The sequence below is a fragment of the Diabrotica undecimpunctata genome, chromosome 1 (assembly GCF_040954645.1).
Source record: "Diabrotica undecimpunctata isolate CICGRU chromosome 1, icDiaUnde3, whole genome shotgun sequence".
NCBI classification, from domain to species: Eukaryota; Metazoa; Arthropoda; class Insecta; order Coleoptera; family Chrysomelidae; genus Diabrotica; species Diabrotica undecimpunctata.
Window position 1 is genome coordinate 126,141,551 of NC_092803.1, and position 23,574 is coordinate 126,165,124.

Sequence of the window (23,574 nt, forward strand, 5' to 3'; positions counted from 1 at the left end):
CACTAAAACAAAAATATGCAAATCTTTATTTTATCAGAACTGATGGATCCCAAACATGGATTCCCTCCAAATTAGCCGAAAACGTGTTACATATTTTTTAACGAAAAATTTCTGAGACGTAGGTACTCAGAATAATTGAGTGGCATCTGTGAAGATGGTATTTGGGGGAGGAGATATAACTATGAAATATTTAACAAATACAAACTCATAAGTGGAAAAGAATTGGTATCTCTCAGAAAAATAGGAAGACTGAAATAGCAAGCTCGATCTTCATAGAACAGCCCAAAAATAGACGTATATGTACGTCAAAACTTAGATGGAAGAATAGTGTAGACGAAGATGCTAGGAAAATTGGGACGACAAACTGGCAACGGTTGTGAACGGATAGAAATGAACGTCGAAGAATTCTTGGGAAATTCAAAAGTTTATTTTAGGTCTGTGGAATCAGTGATAATGAGGATTAAGTAATACCAATACTTGTATTAAGAAATAACATTTCCACTATTTCGTAATTTTTAATTTACCATCTTCAACAATTTACCTAATTTGTATTAATTTTACAGCAAATATGTCATGTTAAATTACCTATTATATTCAAATTAAAAAACTGATTTTTAAAAATTATTTATTTTTTATTATTTAAAAAAATAGTATTAATACAAAACATAAATAACAAAACGTATGAACTAAATAAATACAATAATGACGAACGAAAAATTTTCAGAAGAGTTAGGCAAGCATTAGAATATGTTAATATATCCCACTTTATCAAAAAGCAGTTCAATGTTTTATATATATTTCAGTTTGCGGTGTCTTTAATCTACAGCTTGACAAATTTCATTGTTACCGTGAACTTGGGATGCGCAGTGGTACAGTCAACAGGAGATACCATTCGTATTTAATTTTCGCTATAATTAACAACAGCAAATAAGTTTCATGGTGAATTCTTCATAGACTAGATTTACAACTTCTTAGAGCCAATTAGTTTAACATTAAATAAAAGAATAGATTTTATGGTTTTTTGTTTGCATTTTGCAATGACTAAAATATCTGAATGTACTTATATGACTAGATAACTTGACCTCTAAGTAAGATGTGCTATGAACTTGATGCAAAGAGATAATCTAAAATATCATTGTGTAAATACGAAAAATTGTGTCCTTGAATCACTGCGCATCCGTAATTCATATGACAAGATCCGCTTTGGGTTGCCAGATTTTAATTTTATAGATATTTCTTTGACAATGTGGTGAAAAAACGAAATTTGTCACGATAAAATTTAAAAACTGAATGAAAATTTTGTTTTCCTTTAAACTGATATTAAACTGTTGTTTCATGATACATTAAATTTTAAGAAAAGATTGATGGCTAATTTTGTTTTCAAAGAAAAGTTATAACAATTTGACGTTCATAATTCTAGATGATAACTTAGTAAGCTAAGCTAAGTCAAATAATGGCAGGTACATATACGCCATTTGTTAAATAATTAAACAGTGAACCATTCGAAAATGGTGAAGATGCTGTGAAATCAGTTATTCTAACAAAAAAAAATCAATAATCTGGTTTGATCTGACGTGTATATGTTTCGTAGCGTGAAATCTGCACTTTGAGCGAATTTAACCCGCGCAAGAGAAAATGGCACACACCCTGAGGGTGCGGACAGAAAAGACTTCCAGAATTGTTTCAAACAATGGAAGATTCGCAAGCAGCGTTGTAGGGGTACAGGACGAGTATACATTCAAAGTGATAAGTAAATGTGTATGTATATGGAACTAAAATGTTTTACAACGTCAGTCTTGTAATTTAATAGCCATAACCAGAAGAAAAGCAAATATTATAAGGAAAATGCAATAGGTAAAATCCATTTTTGTAGAATATTTATGGGGTGAGCCAAAAGGAGAAATAAAACTCGAAAAATGAAAAAAGTCTGTTTTACTGCAAAAATACATGAAAAATAGAAGATGGTGTTTTATTTTTTAATAATTAGTATTCTCAATACTTTCAATAGTTGAATACGGTTATATATTATACCCTAAAACAACTGATAAGATTTAAACTCTTTGCCGAAATAGATTAGGCATATGTTTGGGATACTTTAGTCATACAAGAAGAAGAATAACAGAATTGAAACATCTAATCAATGCAGTGAATAACTGTAACAGAAGAAAATCGTCCACATAATGGACTGATATTATGAAATCTTTATCAACCACATTGCACAAAAGGATCTAAGTAACCATTGATAACTACTGAAGCTAAGGAATCAGAAATTCACCACATACTATGTTGGGATATAGATAATACGGAAAAGATATTATATAAGATTAAGAAGCTGGTCAAAGATTATGTAATTAAAATAAATGGAAATTTATTTGAAACGATATTTGAAATAGGTGAAATTATGCTCAAATAAATATAAATAATTTATAATAATATTACTTAATACGAAAAATTTGACAATTTTAATTGTATACCTTTATGTGCAGTTTGGCTGCTATATACAATACCTATTGAATTCGTATCATGAAACACCCGTCCTATTTTTTTTTGCAAACTTAGACATGATACAAATATGTAACAAATCAAAATTAAAATAAAATGATTCAATACTTTTATTTATAAAAGCAATTTATTGTATTGATATATATATTCTGAGTATTATATTATACCGAAAAATAAGCAATTCTGCATCATTGATTTTTCATTGAAGATAACAAATTGTTTCACTTTAGTCATGAATAATAAAAATAATTAACTTAAAATATTACTACCGAGGTAAATATAATTATTTATCGTACAAAATATTAATATAAGCAGTATGTACTTCCTTATTATATCAGGAAAAATCTATTATAGATACATATTTTACCACTGGGGCGATATCTCACTCAATAACTGTCCATTACAACAAAAAACATTTTGATAAACAATAATTTTGAAAACCAAAAATTCTTACCATTCACTTTGGTGTTTTCCACAAATGAATTTTAGGTGACAGTTTTCACTAAAAATAAAAGAAATACATACAAAACAAATTATTTTTTATAAACAATATAACAAAACAATATAAATGAATGTAGTCAATCCAGTCTTAAATATACCGTAATACTCTTCTGAAGAATGTAGTGATTTTCGTTTACTCAAGCCAGCAGTATTTTATCCCCTTAACCTGTAATATCTACGAGTTGGTACACTTCTTCCTTTTTTTGTCTTTTGCGAGGAACTGTCTTTTTTGCGAGCTGAAATCGAAATAAAAATTATTTTTTGCACTTACTGCACGTCCGATGAACATTATACATTTTGAATTTAGTACAAACATTGAGTAAATATTGAAAACAAAGTAACTTCTTGTTTAGTTTAAGATTAAAGAAGGGGTCTTGTTGAAGGAAGGTGGACTTTAAAAAAAAAAACACATTTATCATGCGTTCCTTCTGTATTATGAACGTCGATATAGTTCTAATCAGCTACAGATATATCTTTTATTAAGCTATCAAGCTGTAACGACTTTTTTTAGTGATCTGCAGCCCTACTGCACAATATATTATATCCCAACGGCGAGTTATTATAGATATCAACTTGCCTAGACCCATTTCAACAATAAGTTACCAAGAACAAGTCACGTACGTAAACGCTTTCAGAATATGTTCAGGATTTTATGCACCTAGAACGCATTTGAGATCAAGGAACACCAGCAAAATTAGATTAAGTTCCTCACAAAATTCGAATGAATAGATAGGTTTCAAAGGTCAACATATAACGTATGTCCTAAAAGTTTTGGCACAAAATTCATTGGCTTAATAGGTCGGACAAAAAAAATTATGGCCACATTAATGAACCAATGTTATAGCAGGTGGCGCCACCTAGTGTCAATGGTAAAACTAATATCATTTTCATATTAAGCATTCTAATTAATAGCAAGATACCAAATTTCACTTAATTCGGTTGAATAGTTTTCAATATATCCCTAAAAATAATATAAAAAAATATTAATGAATCACCCTGTAGAACGAAAACTAGCAACATTTTGCCTAAACAATTTGAGCACAAAATTCATTGGCTTTAATTTTAAAGAACACAAAATAACATCAAATTACCTTTGGAAACAAAAGTTTGTTTACTTTACTCAAATATTCCAGAATGAAAACATTTCACGCAGAACCATTTAGAGAACGATAGCTGAGTGCGAGCAGGGAATACCATGTCTGAATCTCTTAAAAAGTGGATGACCTCGTGCATTGTGACCTGCTTCGTGCAGACCTTACTGCACAGAAGCCAGAGAGATTGGCAAGAAGAGCAAAAAACCAGGTTGGAATGTCACTGAAGAGACTGTTAGGTGAAAGCAGGTATACTTTGCCAATGAAAAAATCTTTGGGGTGAAGCTTTAAACAGTCAGAGCTATATTGATAACGGCCGTTCCAAATTGCTTCAGTTTGTCCACGAACATCAAGTTAATGATGATATCATGTTGCCAGACCTAGGATCATGCCATTACTCAACAGATACCCAAAACTGACTTCGACGACACCACATACCTTTTGTTCCTAAATCCTCCAAACTTCCTCACAGAATAGAGGATTTTTGGGCTTTACTGTATAGAAAGGTTTATCGTGAAGGCTGGGAAGCCCAAGATAAAGAACAATTAAAACTTTGAATTTACGAAATATTGAAAGAAATTTATTTAAATTCCGTCCAAGCCCTCATGAGAGAAATTCGAAAAAAATTGCGACTGATTGAGCAGAATGGGCCACTCCACATAATTCGATAGTATAGGTAAGTAGTTAGTTAAGTAATGAGTTGTAATTTATAATAAGTCTTCTTCTTCTGATGCACTCCATTACTCGAGGTTTGCGATCACTACATCAAAATGTTCTCTATTCTGCGCTACTCTTAGTAATTGTTGAACGTTCATTCCCGTCCAAGTTCTGATATTGCGAAGCTATGACATGGCTCTTCGGCCCTCTATCTTCCCTTCAATTATTAATTGTAGCAGGTTATATTTGTCATTTCTCATAATGTGGCCTAGGTACGAGGTTTCTTTTCTTAATCATTGTTATAAGTTCTCTCTATTTATGGTATTTAATACAGTAATACAACCGATTAGTAATGTGTTGTGTCCATGATATTCTGAGCATTCTGCTATAAAACCACATTTCAAAGGCTTCTAGCCGTCTCATGGTATTTAATTTTAATGTCCAGACTTCAACTCCATACGGAAGGACTGACCAAACTTAGCATTTAATAACTCTAATTCGGATGTCTAAGTTTAGTTTTCAGTTAATTTTTTTCCATTTATTGTACATGTTCCTAGCCTGTTCTATTCGTGTTTTTATTTCTATATCTGGATCTCACTTATCGTTTAGTACTACTCCTAAGTATCTGAATTTGTGAACTTGTTCTAATTGAGTGTTATTTAAGTCAATGCGACAATTTTCATCAGTTTTGCTAATCACCATTACTTCAGTTTGTTGAAGATTTATTGTCAGTCCCACTGCACCACTTGCATTATTAACTCTGTCTAGTATATTTTGTAAGTCTTTCATTTTTTCTGCTATTAGAACGGTATCGTCTGCATATCTGATATTGTTAATATATTGACTGTTTATTTTTATAGCAATTTCGGCGCCACCTAGTGCTTGTCTGAATATGCATTCAGAGTACAAGTTAAAGAGAAATGGAGACATGACACAGCCTTGTCGGACACCTCTTTGTATATGGACGCTTTTAGTCGTGTGGTTGGAATATTTTAAGGTTGGTTCGTTGTTCCAATAAAGGTTTTGAATTATGCGGAGATCTTTTGTGCCTAGCTTCATTTTCTCTAGTTCATACAATTTTTCATGCTGGACTCTATCAAAAGCCTTCTGGTAGTCGATGAAACAGAGATATACTTTTTTAAAGTGATTTATTGAATGAGTGTTTGAGTCGCAAACAGCGCCTCTCTTGTTCCCAAGGCCTTTCTAAACCCCAACTAAGTGACTCATTAAGCTAATGAGCCTAAATTCAACGGATTTGAGGGACCTGAATTTCTTTGGTATAGCTACAAATTCTGAGTTGTCATTCCTTTGGTATTACACCACTTTCATATATGTTGTTAAAAAGATGTGTTAGTAGTTTTATGTTGTTATCATCTACAGTGGAACTTGGATACTACAGCCTCGGTAGTTACGTCATCTCGGTTGTAACGTCAATTTTTAATAGGTCCGGCCAAAAACTATTCGATAACAATATTAAAAGCCCGGTTTTATCAGATAAAAATAAAGTAAGCCTCGTCTATACCGTCATAAAATACTACAGTAGGTTGTCGTTTTTTATTTTATGAAGTATAAAGTGCAATGCGTTTCCAGTTTTACGGCATTGTTCCTTCCAAGAATGTGAGAAAGCCCGATTATCCTTTCTGTGTACAATTATGTGACCTCGACAGTTCTATGATTTCTCATTTATCAGTGCCATCCTAACAGTCAAATTTTCTGTTTCAGAACAGTCAGTTTAAGAAATTTTCGCTACCGTGAAATTGTGTTCGGCTCGTTTTATTTTTAGATTTTAATTGATTAATTAACTTTTTATTTTTTAATATGGCAAGTTGTAGTACTAAAAGGAAGGCTTTGCCTATTAAAGATAAAGTGCGTGTTATAAGAGCATTTGAAAGTGGTCGAAAATTTGCTGATTTATGTCGGCAATTTGGACTTGTTAATTCGACTATCGGCTCAATCCTAAAAAACAAGGACAAAATTTTAAAGCTTTTAATGAGGAGGAAGAAAATGTTAAAAAGATTAGGAAGTGCATTCGTGGTGATGTAGATTCAGCTCTACTCAAATGGGGCAAGCAGTGTCGCAGTCCTGATATTCCTGTGTCCGGGCCACTTTTAAACGAGAAAGCTACAGAGTTCGGAAAACTGTTTGGTGAAGATTAGTCCCAGATAAAGCCCGGCACTCAATTTCCTTCGAGAATATTGTTGGAGAGGCAAAATGTGTGGACGAGAACGTGACACGTGATTGGTTACAAAACACATGGCCACGACTAAGCCAACCATACAAGAATGAAGATATCTTCAATGGCGATGAAACTGGTGTCTTTTACAAATTAACGCGAGACAAAACTTTAAATTTCAAAAATCAAAAATATGTCGGCGGAAAGCTTTCAAAACAAAGAGTCATGGTTTTTTTGTGCAAACATAGCAGGTACAGAGAAAAGAAAGCTTTTGGTTATTGGAGAAAGTTTACATCCTAGATGTTTCAAAAACATAAAAACACTGCCTGTAAACTACACAGTAAACAAAAAAGCGTGGATGACTTCTGATATTTTTGAAGAAGAATTGAGAAAGTGGAACAAGAAACTCTCTTCAAAAAAAGAAAAATTATTCTCTTAGTTGACAACTGTGACAATCCCAAGCTTAATTTGACTAATATCAACTGAGTTTTCTTACCAGCCAACTGCACGAGTGTCTTGCAGCCTATGGACCAAGGAGTCATAAGAAGTTTAAAGTGCCTTTATCGGAAACAGCTTTTAAAAAGGATGATTGTTTGTATGGACAATGGGGTACCCGTGAACATTACCATCCTTGATGCAGTTCAGTTTTTAGACAATGCGTGGAGTGTGGTTACGTCAGTGACAATTTGTAAGTGCTTTCGTCAAGCTAAATTGACTGTAGTTTCTTCCAATGTTCAGGATGTTGACGAGGATGACGAAATGCCTTTGTCAGGGTGGATACAAAAATTTAATGTAAACCAGAGAGAGTTTGGAACTGATCTTGACTCCTACATTTCAGTAAACGATCAGGTAGAAACATTTCAAGTTTTAGGTTATAAAGAAATTGTGGAATAAATGCAAAATGTGGAAATGGATGTTGATGAAGATAATGAAGAAGAAGACGGCGTTGATTGTCCTACAATACAAGATGCAATGAGAGCTGTTGAGACCATATCCAGGTTTTCCAGTTCAGGGAGGCATCCACAACTACCAACGAAGCAGTTCAGATTATTAAGGACAGACAGACTACAGAAAAACTTTATTTTTTTGAAAGGGTTGTGCAGGAGAAAATAACTGACTGTTTTCAGCATTAGAGAACTTTTTCATAAAAAATGTAGTTTCATATACATGATATGTTTTATTTCTAAATTTTTTATTCTAAATGCAGCTGTAATAATAAATAATGCTGTAATAAAATTTTGCCTCATTAAAATTTCATTTTTTTCTACCTCTTTTATAACGCCACTCTGATATAGCGTCATTTTTTACTGGACCCTTCAATGACGCTATAATTAAGTTCCACTGTATTAGTTTTATTACTATTTCTATTTCGTCTGGTCCACAAGCTTTCCAATTCTTTACACATTGTATCGCATATTTTACCTCTACGTCTAGGATTGGGGATCCTCCCATCTCCCACGTCGACGTCTGTTGCAATTCAGGTCTGTCATCCGCAAAGGATTTTCGATAAATTCCTCCCATACTTAAATTTATTTAAATTAAGTATGAAACTTATGAGACAGTTTCAGATATGCAAAGGTGACTGAGAAAAGGAGCAGATGAGCACAGAGTACAATGGAAAGATACAACAATAGTCATGAATGAAAAGACTACCAAAAGAAAAAAATTATAGAAGCAGTCCTTTTACTTAATGAAGAAAAATGTGTAGCAAACCATCAACAGAGTGTAGCAGACTCTGGTTACCAATACCTTATCAATACCAAAAAAGAAGTCAGCAACAAGAATATGCTTTAATTAAGAATATATATTAATCCGAGGGTACAACAGAATTTCAACTCAAAACATGGCCATTTACCTACAAGTTCGGGACCAAGTAAGTCACCTGTCAAATTGACTGAAACAAAGCACCAATAAATAAGCAATTACACGTTAAAATAACTCCTTGTTTTAGAATAATCTTTTTGAAAACAATTTCCTCATTGGAAGTCGAAACGTCAAATCAAATGTAAAATGTAATTTTTATTACAATTAATTGTGGTTTAATTGATTATAATAGTTATTTTTTATTTCAACAAGTCCATTTTTGTTTAATGTAGAGCTGCGGCCATTGAATAGTTACATTTAGCCCCTTACATATCTAGTAAACGATTTTTTGAAGTTTTACCTCGTTTAAACGCACATTTTACGTCAAAGTGACGTTACCAGTGGCGGATCCGGACAGAATAGTGTTACGATAAATTCTGACCCAAAACCGTAAACATATTTATTACTAATATTCTCATTAATTCACGTATTTTCTAGGTAATACCTACCTGACACACGATAGGTCCCCCTCCGCTATAAAAACAACAATCGAACTTTCTGGAGACGAGCCTATATAAAAATACCAGTTTTGAGACCATTCGCCGCTCTGTCTAGTCTAGAAGGCCATCGACTTTTCTAGTCTAACGGTATTGGGTATATAACAGGACCTTTCTGGAGAAAACGGGCAGTCATAAAAGAAGATCGCGACGCGTTTCAAATGTAACGTCCGTATAGATAAATTATGTAATTATTAGTCAAATAAATTGTTGTACAGTGGTTTAATAAATTGATATAAATTATCGTGTTTTAGTAAATTAAAATAAGAACAATAAATTAGGTGGTTAAAGGCTGGTAAGGGGTCTTGGGGGCGACATGAAGCTGCCGATGCTTTTGTCGTAACAAAACGCTAAGAAATGCCCACTGTTTTCCAACGATTGAGTTGGAGGTTTTAGGAATAAAACTCAGCTCTGCCAGCAAATCCTACTCTCACGTCCACGAAGACATATCATGTCGCGTAACCACTGGGTGCATGGCGTACAATGGGAGTGCGTTATGTAGCAGACGAGAGAGGGTAAAAGGCGAGTTTCTGGCGCCTAAAAACTATAACACATCGGCTAGGGGAATGAACCCCAACAGAAAATTCGGTCCTCCAAGGATGGGGGTTAAGTCGTAAGGCCAGCGACCTTACACTTGTGAAAATTCTACAGTGCTAAAATACCCAATGAGCCTCGGTTATCGGACGGAAATTACAGTAGACGAAAACAGAAACGAAAATGGACCATGAATTACGGAATCTGGAATATACAGGGAATCCGAGAGACCAAGAAAAAAGGAAATGGAAGCGAAAAATTAAAAGACTATGTACATTTCTTCTCAGGAGTGGGAAAGGATCAAAGAGCAAGAGCAGGGATATCAATATTTGTACACAAAAAATTCGAAAAATATATTAAATCTTGGGAAGCATACCACGACCATTTTATTAAAGTGACGATTCTCCTAAGAGGAACACAAATAACAATTCTGGGGGTATATGCCGTAAATGTGCAAGAAAAGGAAGCTTTTGAAGAAGACTTTAGAAAAATCCTGAACGAAATTCCTAACAGCCATGAGATTATATGCGGAGGAGACCTTAATGCCAGAGTAGGAAAACAAGTTCAAAGTAAAGTGGTAGGCATGCATGGAGAAGAAACTGTTAACAACAACGGAGAAAGACTCATAAATATATGCCAACAATATGAGTTAAAGATTTTGAATGGTTTTTTCGCCCACAAGAACATACATAAATACACCTGGTATCAGCACACAAGAGGTCTAAAATCGATAATAGATTATCTCATAACAATACAACAAACTAAGTTAAGAGTACAGGACGTAAAGGTGAATAGAGGAGCAGAGTGCGGCTCGGACCACTGCCTGATAATAGGAAAAATATATACACCATTCGTAGACAGGAACCACACAAACATCAACAAAGAACACAGAGAAAAAATAGAAAGAATTACGTACACCTTAGATAATCTAGATAACGAGAGCACACAGTTACTTTACTCCTGGAGACTAACACAAAAACTAAAGGAATCACACAGATCAACGACGGATGAATACGAACATATAAAAAACTGCATGAAAGACGCAGCGCTAGAAGCCTTAGGGCCACAGGTACGGAGAGTAGATAAACCATATTGGTGGGATAAAGAAGTGGAAGAAAAGATAAAAAGAAAGAAGGAAGTATATCTAAAGTTATTACAACAGGGAGACGAACATACAAAACAACAATATAAAAACTTGAATAAAGAAGTCAAACGAAAAGTGGTTAAAAAGAAAAATAGTGCATGGGAACAAAAATGCCACTACCTAGACAACCATATAGGAGGGACAAAGAGCTCTGAAGCCTAGAGAACTATAAAAACGATGAGAACAACGACAAAAAACCAAGTCATAATAAATAGAATACCAGAGAACACATGGGTAGAGCATTTTGAGAACTTATTAACAGAGAGAAGAGAAAGGTTTAAACAGACAAATGAACAAGTGGAAGTAGAAGGAAGAATCGAAATATCAATAGAACAAGTGAAGGAAGCAGTTAAGGGAATGAAATTTAAAAAATCTCCAGGCCCAGGCGCAATACATCCAGAGTTGATATGGATAGGTATGGATCATCAAAACTGTTTGAGATGATCCGAAAATTATTCGAAAGATGCTTAAACGGAGAAGAAGTTCCAGAAGAATGGAGACAATCGTATATCTCTCCAATACACAAGAAAGGCACAAAGATGGATCCTAAAAACTATAGAGGGATCGCAGTGATTGCTACTATAGGCCGACTATACCCAAAAGTACTACGAAACCTGATAGAAAATGATATCAAAGACAAACAACCCGAAGAACAAGCGGGATTTAGGGCCGGACGCTCCACTATGGATAATATTTTCACATTAAAAATTGCAATGGAAAAACGAGTGCAGAGAAATAGAGAAACTCATATAGCTTTAATAGATTTGGAAAAAGTATATGACAGTGTACCGATCTCCCAACTATGGATAGAAATGGGTAACTTGAAAATAAACCCAATTCTTATTAACGCCACTCAAAAATATTACGAACAAAACTTTGCAAGAATTAAAATGGGACAAGAAATCACCTCTCCTTTTCAAACAACAAAGGGACTAAGACAAGGCTGCTGTCTGTCACCCACCTTATTTAAAATCTATTTGGACAGATCCTTAGTGAAATGGGCAAAAAAATGTAGAAACATGGGAATAACGGTGGAAGAAAACAAGCTATATACACTTTTCTTCACGGATGACCAGGTAGTAATTGCCGAAGACAGCTACGATCTTAGCTATATGGTAAGAAAACTGCAAGAAGAATATGAGGTGGCAGGTCTAAACATGAATATGACAAAATGTGAATATCTCTCAGTGGGAACAGATGAAATATGTGACCTAGTCTTGGAAGATAACAAAATCAAAGGCGTGCAATCCTGCAAATATTTGGGGGTCATTTTCAACAAGAAGGGAAATAGCGCAGATGAAATCAGGGAAAGAATAAACAAGGGCAGAGCAGCGACCCGTGCCTTAAACTCTCTTCTCTGGCAAAAAACAATTCGACGAGAAACCAAAAAACACATTTACGGTAGTATAGTCCAAAGTATTACACTTTACGGTTCGGAAGTATGGGACGTCACCAAAGCTAATAGAAACAAACTTATGACGACAGAAATGGATTATCTGAGACGAAGCTGCGGTAGATCGAAACTGGAGAGAGTTAGAAACGAACAAATAATAAACGAAATGAAAATGGAGAGAAATATCAATGATGACATAGAAAGAAAACAATTAATCTGGTTCGGACATGTTAAAAGAATGCCAGAGTACAGATGGCCTAGAAGAGTACTGGAATGGATCCCTCCTGAAAGAAGAAAGAGAGGACGACCACGGAGAAGTTGGCGCAACGATATTGATGAAGCAATGGCGGCAAGAGACTTAGAAGAGGCAACTGCATATGACAGAAAAAGATGGAAATTGGGGGCGGAGAAGCGGCGACAGCCGTAAAAAATCCATTATTATATATATATATATATATATATATATATATATATATATATATATATATATATATATATATATATATATATATATATATATATATATATATATATATATATATATATATACAATAAATTAGAATTAATAAAGACATAACAATAGGTTGATTAAAATTAAAAAACGGAAATGGAACGGAAAAATGGAAATTATAGAAAGATGTTTTTGCTGTTCTTCGAGTTTGGCAATTGATCTTATTTGTTGCGTATGATTCAAATGTATTCTAGGCATTTTGGACGCGTTTAATAGCTTTTTATTTTATTTTTCGATACGCGCCAAATTTTTGACAAGCACTTTGACATTTAGCAAATCCGTACAACACTGCGATTTTACAGTATTACAATGTAAAATTAAGGTGTAAATTATTCGGTGACCGCAGTTGTACATTTAATCTCAATAAAGTAAAAAATATATTATAGTGTGCTTCCAATTAATAACAGTAATGAAACTTTATAAAAGGCATTACCTTTCGGTTTAGATTTAGGTTCAACATCTTTTTCTAGGGGTTTTTCAGATCTTTTGACACCTTTTCTACATCCTCTTCTATTAGAAACTTGTCGATCATTGTTGCTTTTAACCATCACAGCTTCGAGTTCTTTTCTCTCTAGTATTTTGGCATATACACTCATCATTGCCGGTGTATAACCCTCCACATTATCAGGAACGACACTAAAAAAGTTTAATATTACAACACTTAAAAAACTAAATCTATCCAACAATTTCATACAATTTTATAAATTTAGAAATTAAATCGGTGAAGCAGAAATGTTAATTTAAAGACATCTTAAACCTATCTTATATCTAAACAGCATAACCATGAAAATAATTTACACCAGTTTTGGGTATAGTTTAGATCAGATAAAAAAAATAAAAAACACAAACAATGAATAGAATACTACGGGGGGTCCGCATAAGTCAGGCAACGCTCTCGAAAAATGGACTACCTAAATCTGACGTAATTTTTTTTTTTTTTTTTTTTTTAGTTTGGACATAGGCCTCTCCCAACTCCTTCCATCGGTCTCTATCCTGAGCAACATATTTCCAATTTGTTCCGGCTATTCTTTTAATGTCATCAACCCATCTCATCTGTGGTCTTCCTCTTGGTCGTTTACTTTCGTAAGGTCTTCAATAGTAGTATTCCAACGTTGGTCTGTTTGTCTAGCAGTGTGACCCGCGAAGCTCCATTTAAGTTTAGCAATTTTTGTTGCTATGTCCTCTACTTTTGTTTTTAATCTTACCCAGTCTTTCCTCTTTTTATCTGACAGTCGTATACCTAACATTGCCTACTTTTGGTTATGAACATTAATTCTGTGCGATTGGTATTATTTGTTGTTCGTGAATTTGTAAGGTAAGAATATCAAAGTAAGATATTATGAATGTTCATATTTTAAGATTATGTTATTGTATGATTAAAACTTTAATTATTTTTTTACTGTATTTCAAGGTATTTTGTTGTTGTTTTTATCAGAGTTATTTCAAAATAAATCAATAAGTTATTGAATTTATTTAAGAAGTTAAAAAATATTTAAATTAATGTTTTATTCTGTTTTCCTTGCCAGTGATTTTATCCTTTTAAATACTCCAGATATTCGTTTTCTCGTAGTTAAGGTTGTAATATAACATTCTGTGGAAACCTTTCTATCAAATTGGTATAATGAGTTAAAAAAAAATGTTTTTTTAATGTTGTAATAGTTTTTAAGTTTATTTTTTAGATCTGGGCATATAATGGTTAGTAAACATGTGTTGCAGATAAATCTAGTATTACGGAATTTTTCAGTAATGACAACAAAACTACTATTAACTACGAGAAAACGAATATATTTAGTCTTTTAGGGGATAACATCACTAGCACTTAAAACAGATTTAAACATTAATCTAAATGTTTTTTAACTTAAATTCAATGCTTTATTGATTAATTTTGAAATAACCCCGATAAAAACAACTACAAAATACCTTGAAATACAGTAAAAATAATTAAAGTTTAAATCAAACCATTAAACCATAACTTAACCTTAAAATATGAACATTCATAGTAAATATCTTATTCCTTTGATATTTTTACCTCACAAATTCACGAACAAAAAATAATACCAATCACACCAAAGATTTGCGTGGTCAAATCGACAACGATCCAACACTCGCGAACATCCGTCATTTCATGCAGGATGGAGCTTCGCGGCATGTGTGCGGGGATACCTTAATGTTCATTTTGGAGAATTCTTAATGCAAATTTGTTGCCTCACTTATGCCGACCCCGTATACTACTAATAGGATATAACGGTTATGTAACCATAATAAAATCTAGAAAAACAATCTTTAAATATAAATAGAATTCCTAGTAATTAAAGTCGCAGTTAAATTGGAGCCATTAAAAATTAAAACTAGAAAAACAAAATGCATCAGCACACAGAAAAGAAAATAAAATTGTCTAAATAAGAAAACGTATAAATGTGTAGAAATTGAATATTTTAAATATTTCAGTTTTTAATTAACAGAAAAATCAAAGAGTATATCTGAAAAGACGAACTTAGCTAAAAGTGGTTAAAAAATTATGTTATAACATAAAGACCAATAGAAACGCATATTTCCATATTTAGGAAAGGGTACTTGCACGTTTAAAAAAGTTTTATTAATAAAAAATCGAAAGCTAGTTCCGATCCGAAATAATTAATGTTCTGACCCGTACGCATCGGCCAGTGATGCAGATCCAATGCTTACCGACGTTGACACCAGTGGCGTCAGAATTGGACTCCGAACGTCTGGCCCAAGTGGAGCATACTCTGCAGTAAAATCTAATACGTAACCTTCGAAACAAAAAGCATATTTTCCAGAAATTTCTTTTATTTTATTCGATATAGTCTTCTTTTAGCTCAATATAAGGATTCCAGCGATTTTACATCTCTAAACCGTCCTAATACTAAGATTCTGGAAACTCTGCACAATAGGCATTGGTTTCGTCAATTATCTCTTCGTTCGAGCTGAATTTTTTATTTATGAGCCATCTCTTCAGATGTGGGAACACATTATAATCGGTGGAAGCAATTAGAAGCCCAGCTCATGAATTTTTGCCATTGTTTCTTTCTTCTGCATATGGGGCCGTTTCTCACTAAGTTCCTGCTTAAATTTGTTCAATATTGCACAATAATAGAGGATTACCTTTTTAAAGATAGTGAATTCAAATAATTATGCATTTGCAAGAAAAAATACAGTGACTTTTTCGATCCATCGAGCCACTCTTGACTACTTCGGAGCACTTTTATCGGTTTCAATCCACTGTCGCACGTTCATTATGTTCTGTGCACGAAGCACGTGCATTATATGCACGAAGCGGAATAAAATAATTACATCCGCGAAGCGGATACGGTAAAAAGCTGAGGTTAAAAGTTAAGTGTTCTAAAGAGGCTTACCTTCTACTACTAATTTATAGATTATAACCACCCCCACATTAATACACAATAGATAACTCAAAATTGTCGAGAGGATTAGGTATTAGAAGAATAGTAGTGTAACCTATCAAATAAAGTAAAAATAGGCCAAGATCTTGAATCAACTATGAAGTATATCAAAAGACAAAATAAAACAGAGTAATAAAAACATGGAGAACAAGGTATTATAAACAAATTGAAATAATAAAAAATTCTGTCGGCATTTGGGAAGTGCCGACAGAAGTGAATATTTCTTATAGCGTGTTATTATTATATATAGGTTAATGAAATTTTATGTCTGCTTATTACTGAATTGTTATTATGTAATAGTTTGTATAATCACACTACAAATTTAGTTCTTTAAAATATTTTTTTCTTTAAAATTTTTTCATTAAAAAATTTGTTTAATCATTTTAGTAATTTTCAAAATTTGTTAAATATATACCTATAGAATTTATTCATTATATATATTTTCATTATTATCTTGTAATTATGTTTAATTATTTCATTTTGATTATCATTATATACTAAAACTAATCACGAATAATGGGAGGGTATATTAATTAATTTTCATTAAAAACTTTCCATTTGTAAATACTTATCTATAGACGATTATAACATTTCTAAAATAAACTTTTGTTTATTTTAATTAATTTATATAATTTTCTTTAAATTTATATAATTGTATTTAACTGTATGCAATTTTATATAATTTTTTATGAATTTTATAACTTTTTAAAAATTTAGAGTTTTTAAAAGAAAGTTTAGTTTTATTTAATTTTTTTTTAAATTATATTTAATTTTATCTAACTTAACTTAATTGTATTTAACTTTATATGCTTTTATTTAAATTTCAGTTCTTCTTGAGTTGTTAAAAAAAATATATTCTATAAAATTATAATAAGTGTATACCGCAATGTTACTACACCCGTCTCACTTTTAAGAAGTATTAATCTAAAAAAAGAAAATAAACAATATTGAAAAGTTAGTAAACTAGTTAAAAATGGCCAAGAGGAAGACTTGTTATAATTCCCAGTAAACGGATGACCAAGGTATAAGAAAAATAGAAATCTGAAATAGTAAAAAGAAAGAGAAAGATAGGAAAGAATGAAGAAAGCACTGAAAATCTGCTCTAAGCCCCCTACATAAAAAGGAATTTTAAATGAAAACAGTTACAAATTTGAAATTTCGATATAGTCTGTAACGATTTTTCTAATAATCACTAGTAGAAATCAGTATTAATTATGTATTTGTATATTGAGTAAAAAATAAATGGCGTATTATTTGTTATTTATTACCTCTCAGTTTTATATCTTGGAGATGTTTCCCTTTCCATGCATTTATTAAATATATTAAGCATTTCTTGTGTGGGATTCATGCTATCTATATCCAAGGAAGTTAAACCAACTCCTGGGTCACTGCCTTCTGTCGTTGTCCTATCCCTAGCCTGTCTGATTATATTTTCAGGATCTATCAAAATTTTCGACCAATTCATCATACTATCTTGTATTTTGACGTCCTTGCCCTGTTTACGGAGTTTCGGTCTTTTAAAAACAATATTGGAATTGAGAGGCTGGAGGGGACTCGTTTTTAGGAAACTGAAGTGAGTCACTATTTTTTTATTTGATGCAGTAATTTTCTTGATTCCCCAACCTTCTAAATTATCAAAGTCCAGGACCGAATCTTGCTTGTAGCCATAGAGCTTTATTGCTTTTCTTAAAATGTTACGGCAGTAGTCATAATCAGGGGAGCCCTAGAACATAAATATTTGATAACTATTTTTACGTTTGTGTTATATCTAAAAAATATATTGAATTGTATTTTCCTGAAATATTAAAAATGCTGCAAAACAAAAAGAATTCTCAATAGGTTATCTAGATAAAAGTACAGTACCCTCATAATTTCTTAGATCGCAGCAGAAAATCGATATAATACTGCTTCTAATAATTGTTTCAAATAAACGGTTTCAGTCATGTTATACTGGATAGTTAAGAACCAAAAAATGTTGATGTATTGTCGAGCTGTATATTTGCGTTTTCTATGTATTTGACTTCTGGAAAAATTAAAAGCCAAATATACGTAAATCGATCAAAATTATACATAACTTTTATCAATATTTTATGAACGTTAAAGTTATTTATTTTCAATTGTACACTAACTGGTTTAAACATAACATAATTAGAAAGAGTATGATAAATATGTTTCTAAACCTTTGTCAACATACAAGACAATGGCCAATTATTAATAAGGCTAGTATTTCTCTGCCCAGTCTATTCTCTGCTATGTTACTGAGATTTCCAACAACGTTTACATGTACTTTAAACATTAAACCAATGAGGAGTAAGGGAGAAAATGTTAGACTAAGTTTAGAGTAAGATTAAGGACATGAAATTATAAACATTGTCATCACTCAAGGTTCAAGTATGTGCCAAACGAAAGTCCTCAATTAGCCGATCAATTTCGGCATATCTTCCAGTTTTGCTAGTGAACAGTCGCGAAGATATAAAAAACACTTGGGTCACTTACCTAAAAAAGCTACCGGACCTCGATTTGAACTTTTAAGCTTAATATCTAAATAAAATAATGAACATGCTTAGGTAAGATTTTTATATAACTTGACATTTAGTTGTATTGTAAAAGCAAGATGATTATTTCAAACAAACCTCAAAATACAACTATTTCTACTTAAAAAAAAACAATCAGCATCATATATTTTTCAAGTTAGTGACGACCTAGGTGGATTTTTTTCGATTATCTCTGGAATCTTTTTAACTAGCAAATTGAAGGATATTAGTAAATTCATCCTCTAATAGAGGGTTTCACTTGGCAGATCTCTTGGCTCTGAGGGGTGATTATTTCTATTTTACTGTTTATAACACAGGACCATGATTTTGTGAATACTTTGAATAGTCACATCTTAACAATATTAACGGAATAGGATGCATATATTAATTGTTTACGTATTTTGACAAGGGCTTCCAAACTAAGTCTTAAGTGTTAAATAAATATTTTTATACGATTTTATTCCCGTAATAGATTGTAAAAATTTACACAAATATACAGCTTTTGAACAATATCCATTTTTATAACAATGGTAATATTCTGATAGTTGTTTAAAATAAAAAATCAATAAAAGCCTATAAATTTAAACAGCACATTAATGCAAAAACCTGAAACAAAAAATATTAATCTGCGTCAGAATGAAGACAACTGGAAGTTGTAGAAACCTACAAAAATGATAAGCAATCAGGTAAAGAAACTGCCTGAACAAAGAGCAAAACATCAATACAATAACAAATTTTGTATATATATTTTTTAAATTCAGTTAATTTATATAAGAATAAATTTTTATTCAAGAAGTATGTTGGAATTTAGCTACTGATTGAAAGAAGAGAGGAGTAAACTTATTTTAAAAAGTTTTTAACTGTTTTTTTTTCTAAATCCACTGAATTATTATATTTAAAGTTATATGGTTGTACATATATTAAATCGTTGTTAAATTGCAAATCAATAGTGTCTTTTATAAAATAAAACAGAAGATAGTGTAAGTTATATTAAAATGTGTAGAAAGAATGTGGAAATAATAATTGTCATAAAGGATAAGTGATTCATTGTACAAGCAGCTCAAGCTGATATTTAAGATACTTAATGTGTATTTGGAATATGATTCATACTTAATAGATACAATTGATATAGATACACCATTAATAATATTGTTCACTTTTTAATGTGAGTATTTATAAATTATATCCAGAGAAAATTAACTGCTTGAAAATATATAATAAAAAAAATACACCTGATTGGAAAAATATCAAAATCTGTGGAAATAATGCCAAAATTATTTTAATTACTGAAAATAATAAATTATTAATTGTTATGACATTCAACAAAATCATTCAACGTATAGTTAGTAAAATGCGTATCTAGAGTATAATTGGGGAGTTGAGTGCAAAAGTTGCCACAAGTAAAATTTTCAAAAATAAGTTGCATAAACTGCAATTACGTTTATGCATATAACTCACGTTTGTACTATAGTCCGTCTCACCTTGATTTTTCAGTAAAAACGGAGAATAGAGCAATGGAACGATGTAATCATCGTTGGGACAATGCAATCATTATGGAAGTTTTTAGCGCAACGATGCTAATTTTATCAATAAACAATTATTATAGAATTGATAACCGTAATAATTATAGTAGGTATATGAAATAAACTTTTTTTCGTACAATTATTATCTTTTAGTATAAATTTAAATGCCATTTTGTCAATACATTAAATTGATATTTCCAATTTGAAATGTGATTTTAATGTATTGGCTCACTCAATATTAAACATTTAGTTTTAATTCTCGAAGTTGAAATTAATTTTCGGTAATTCATTGAGCTATTTGAATTGTTTAAATTGATATCAAATATCTTCGATAGAATGCCAGTGCAAAATTGGCAATTTCGCCTGTTGGACTATAAATTTGACGTCGATAACTGTTAAGCGATAATTATTAATGTGTGTACTTTTGTGTGTGTGTGAGAATATGGCTTGAAAGCAGGTCATTTAGCCATAGATTTGGTGTATACTTATTTATTACGTTATAACATGTTTATGTTCATTAATATATTATTATTATATAAATGTTTCATTCACATATAACTTTCGAAAATCATTTGTTTTAGAACCTCTGGCACTGACAAAATGTATTTATATTTACTATACTACAAATACGCACATTTTTTTCAAGCCATTTTCTGATAAAATTTGGTATTGCCATTGGCCATAAGAGCATGTACTGTAAAGTCAAGTTGAAACGGACTATAGCAGTAATACAATAGTTTATATCAGTGAAAGTCACTTTTGCATATGTAATTTGATCAACAAAAAGTGTTACGTTGTAAAAACTTCTACATTAGTTTTATAGTTAAAGAATATAATAAAACAAGTTTAGGTGAGTTTTTGTATCTTCTATTATGTGAATCCAACGCATTGTCAATGAGAAATTTATATTTTCATCCGCGATTTCATATAGTTCTCGAAATATCATGCTTTTAACATTAAAATTAAACCCGATGTAGTAAATAACGAAGTCTCGTATGGTTAATGCATGGCAAGAATTGCAGTAAAGAAAATCAGAAGATGTATCAACAGCTATGAAACAGGAGGCTTAAGCTGTTATATGGACAATGAGCTCGGTTATTTCATTTGACCTAACGAAAACTTTGGTAATGACTTCCAATGATACTTTGGACATTTTGTTTTGATATTTGCAAACAGAAAATTTATTACGAAAAAAGTGAAACTTTAATATAACTTCCTTTTATACTTATATTGTTGCATGCTAAAGATTTATAATCGAATCAACAACCATGCATTTCCACTCTCAGAACATTATTATCTATCTAATTACCAAGATTTTCGACTATCAACAGCACTATAAAAACACTTACTTTCTGAGCTTACGTAAGTGTCTGAAATATGACAGAAAAACTATTTTATTTAGTAGCGGTGAGATTTATTGTCCACGCAAGGATTAGAAAAGGTGTTTACTTATGTAAAGCATCAGAAACCGAAGAAAAAGTAGAGAGGTTTTAGAGTGGAGGAAAACCTGACTTTATTCAAAACAAACATTCAAAAAACGAAAAGGTCTTAATGAAGCCAACATGAACGTGAAACACTTTTTGAAGCTTGCCAAAATACAAAGATTTACTAGAATTTCTAGACAATATACGAGTTCATCACATTTTAGACGACTTGTACATAGAGAACATGTTATATAAGACATGGGCACTATAGTTGATGATAACCAATGAGAAAAATTGCTTGATCAAGCCCAAAAAAATATAAAAAATAACTACTTAAGTTTTAAAAACATTCATTTACTTTCAAAAATTATTAAATATTTTGGACGATTACTTTTGCACCCACCGCCTCAAGTCATATTCAATATATATATATATATATATATATATATATATATATATATATATATATATATATATATATATATATATATATATTGAATATTTTTATTTTGATTATTTATAAATTATGTAGAACTGCTGTGATAGAAAACCAAAATATAAAAGCCATAGAAAAAATGAAGGCTAGCAGCAACCAAGTGAAAACCAGCACAAACATAGAAAAAGTTACAATAATTAATGAAGTTACTTATTCTGAAACTACAATTTCAAAACTAATTCTATTTTATTATTTATACTGCAATTTTTGTTATATATTCAAGAAGAATGTGTAAACTACTACGTTTCACCTAATATACCACACAAATCCCAGTACGCAATAGTTAACTACAAGTCATCGCAATGGCGCATGATAGTGGACAATTTCCAATGGATCAGTGTTTGTGGCAAGTAATGACGATGTTTGGAAGTACATGTTAAATGAATCGTGGCAAATGGTGTTCACACAGTTGTCCATTGTTCAGTTGTTCAATGCCAACTGACGAGGTGTTGCACTTTGGTTTCGATTTTTTAAATTTTTTAGTCAGCAAAATATCGCTATCTCTATATATTTTAGTTTGGATAAAAATATTAGGTTTAAAAAACTTTATTCCCATAAAGAATTTACATTCACTTATATATGTGAAGTGACATAAAAGTGTAGTATTGTCAGAATAAACACAACAAAAATTGACCTAAACAGTAACTTATCCTCAACGCAAAAGCATGTACAATACATGTACAAGAAATGTGTAAATACTTGGGAATATGTAAAACAAGGGCATTACTCAAATTTAACAAATAAATTTCCGCCGCCTTGATTCCTTTAATGTCCATAATGAGTGCTTCATCAGGTAACACTGAGGAATGCACCACTGTGTGAACACCTATTCGCTGATGGGAGATGATCAATTATATATTGGAACCTTAAAAGGGTTCCTACATCAAGAGAAACCAAATGATATAAAATATACTAAAAAAATATTCATCAAATATGCTATCATGAAATCAAGACGTAACAAGAAGGCTTCTAACACGTTTCTTGTCCTTGGGCCAGAGATGAAAAGTGCCAAATGAAATAAGTCACAAGACTAGGGTTTATATAAATTTGAAAAGACCAAAAAGATAAACACCACGCTAAAATTGTCAATTATTTATATAAACATACAAATAAGAACTGCTATACAAAAGCAAGTTGTTTGAAATGTTCTGGATGGTCCCCACTTACAAATTGCATATTTCCAAGACAACCACATATTCTGCAGTCTCAACATTGAAATACAAAAAAAGCTAATATGAAATGAATCCAATAGATGAATATAAAAAAAGTAAATTAGATAACGACAGACTTAACAAATATGAAGACGAAA

General features: G+C 31.7%; 1 protein-coding gene across 2 annotated transcripts in view; it reads right to left on the reverse strand.

Annotated features, from left to right (window-relative positions):
- Positions 1-611: 611 nt before the first annotated feature.
- Positions 612-23,574, reverse strand: part of LOC140431583 (serine/threonine-protein kinase VRK1-like) — a 31,956-nt gene continuing 8,993 nt past the window's right edge. For both annotated transcript variants that reach the window (XM_072519481.1, XM_072519483.1), the window contains 3 exons: positions 17,557-18,011; positions 13,300-13,502; positions 612-3,239 (listed from right to left, as the gene is read on the reverse strand). In XM_072519481.1, the coding sequence (XP_072375582.1) occupies positions 3,157-3,239; positions 13,300-13,502; positions 17,557-18,011 (741 nt within the window). In that variant the 3' untranslated portion in view covers positions 612-3,156. The remainder of the gene's footprint in view (positions 3,240-13,299; positions 13,503-17,556; positions 18,012-23,574) is intronic.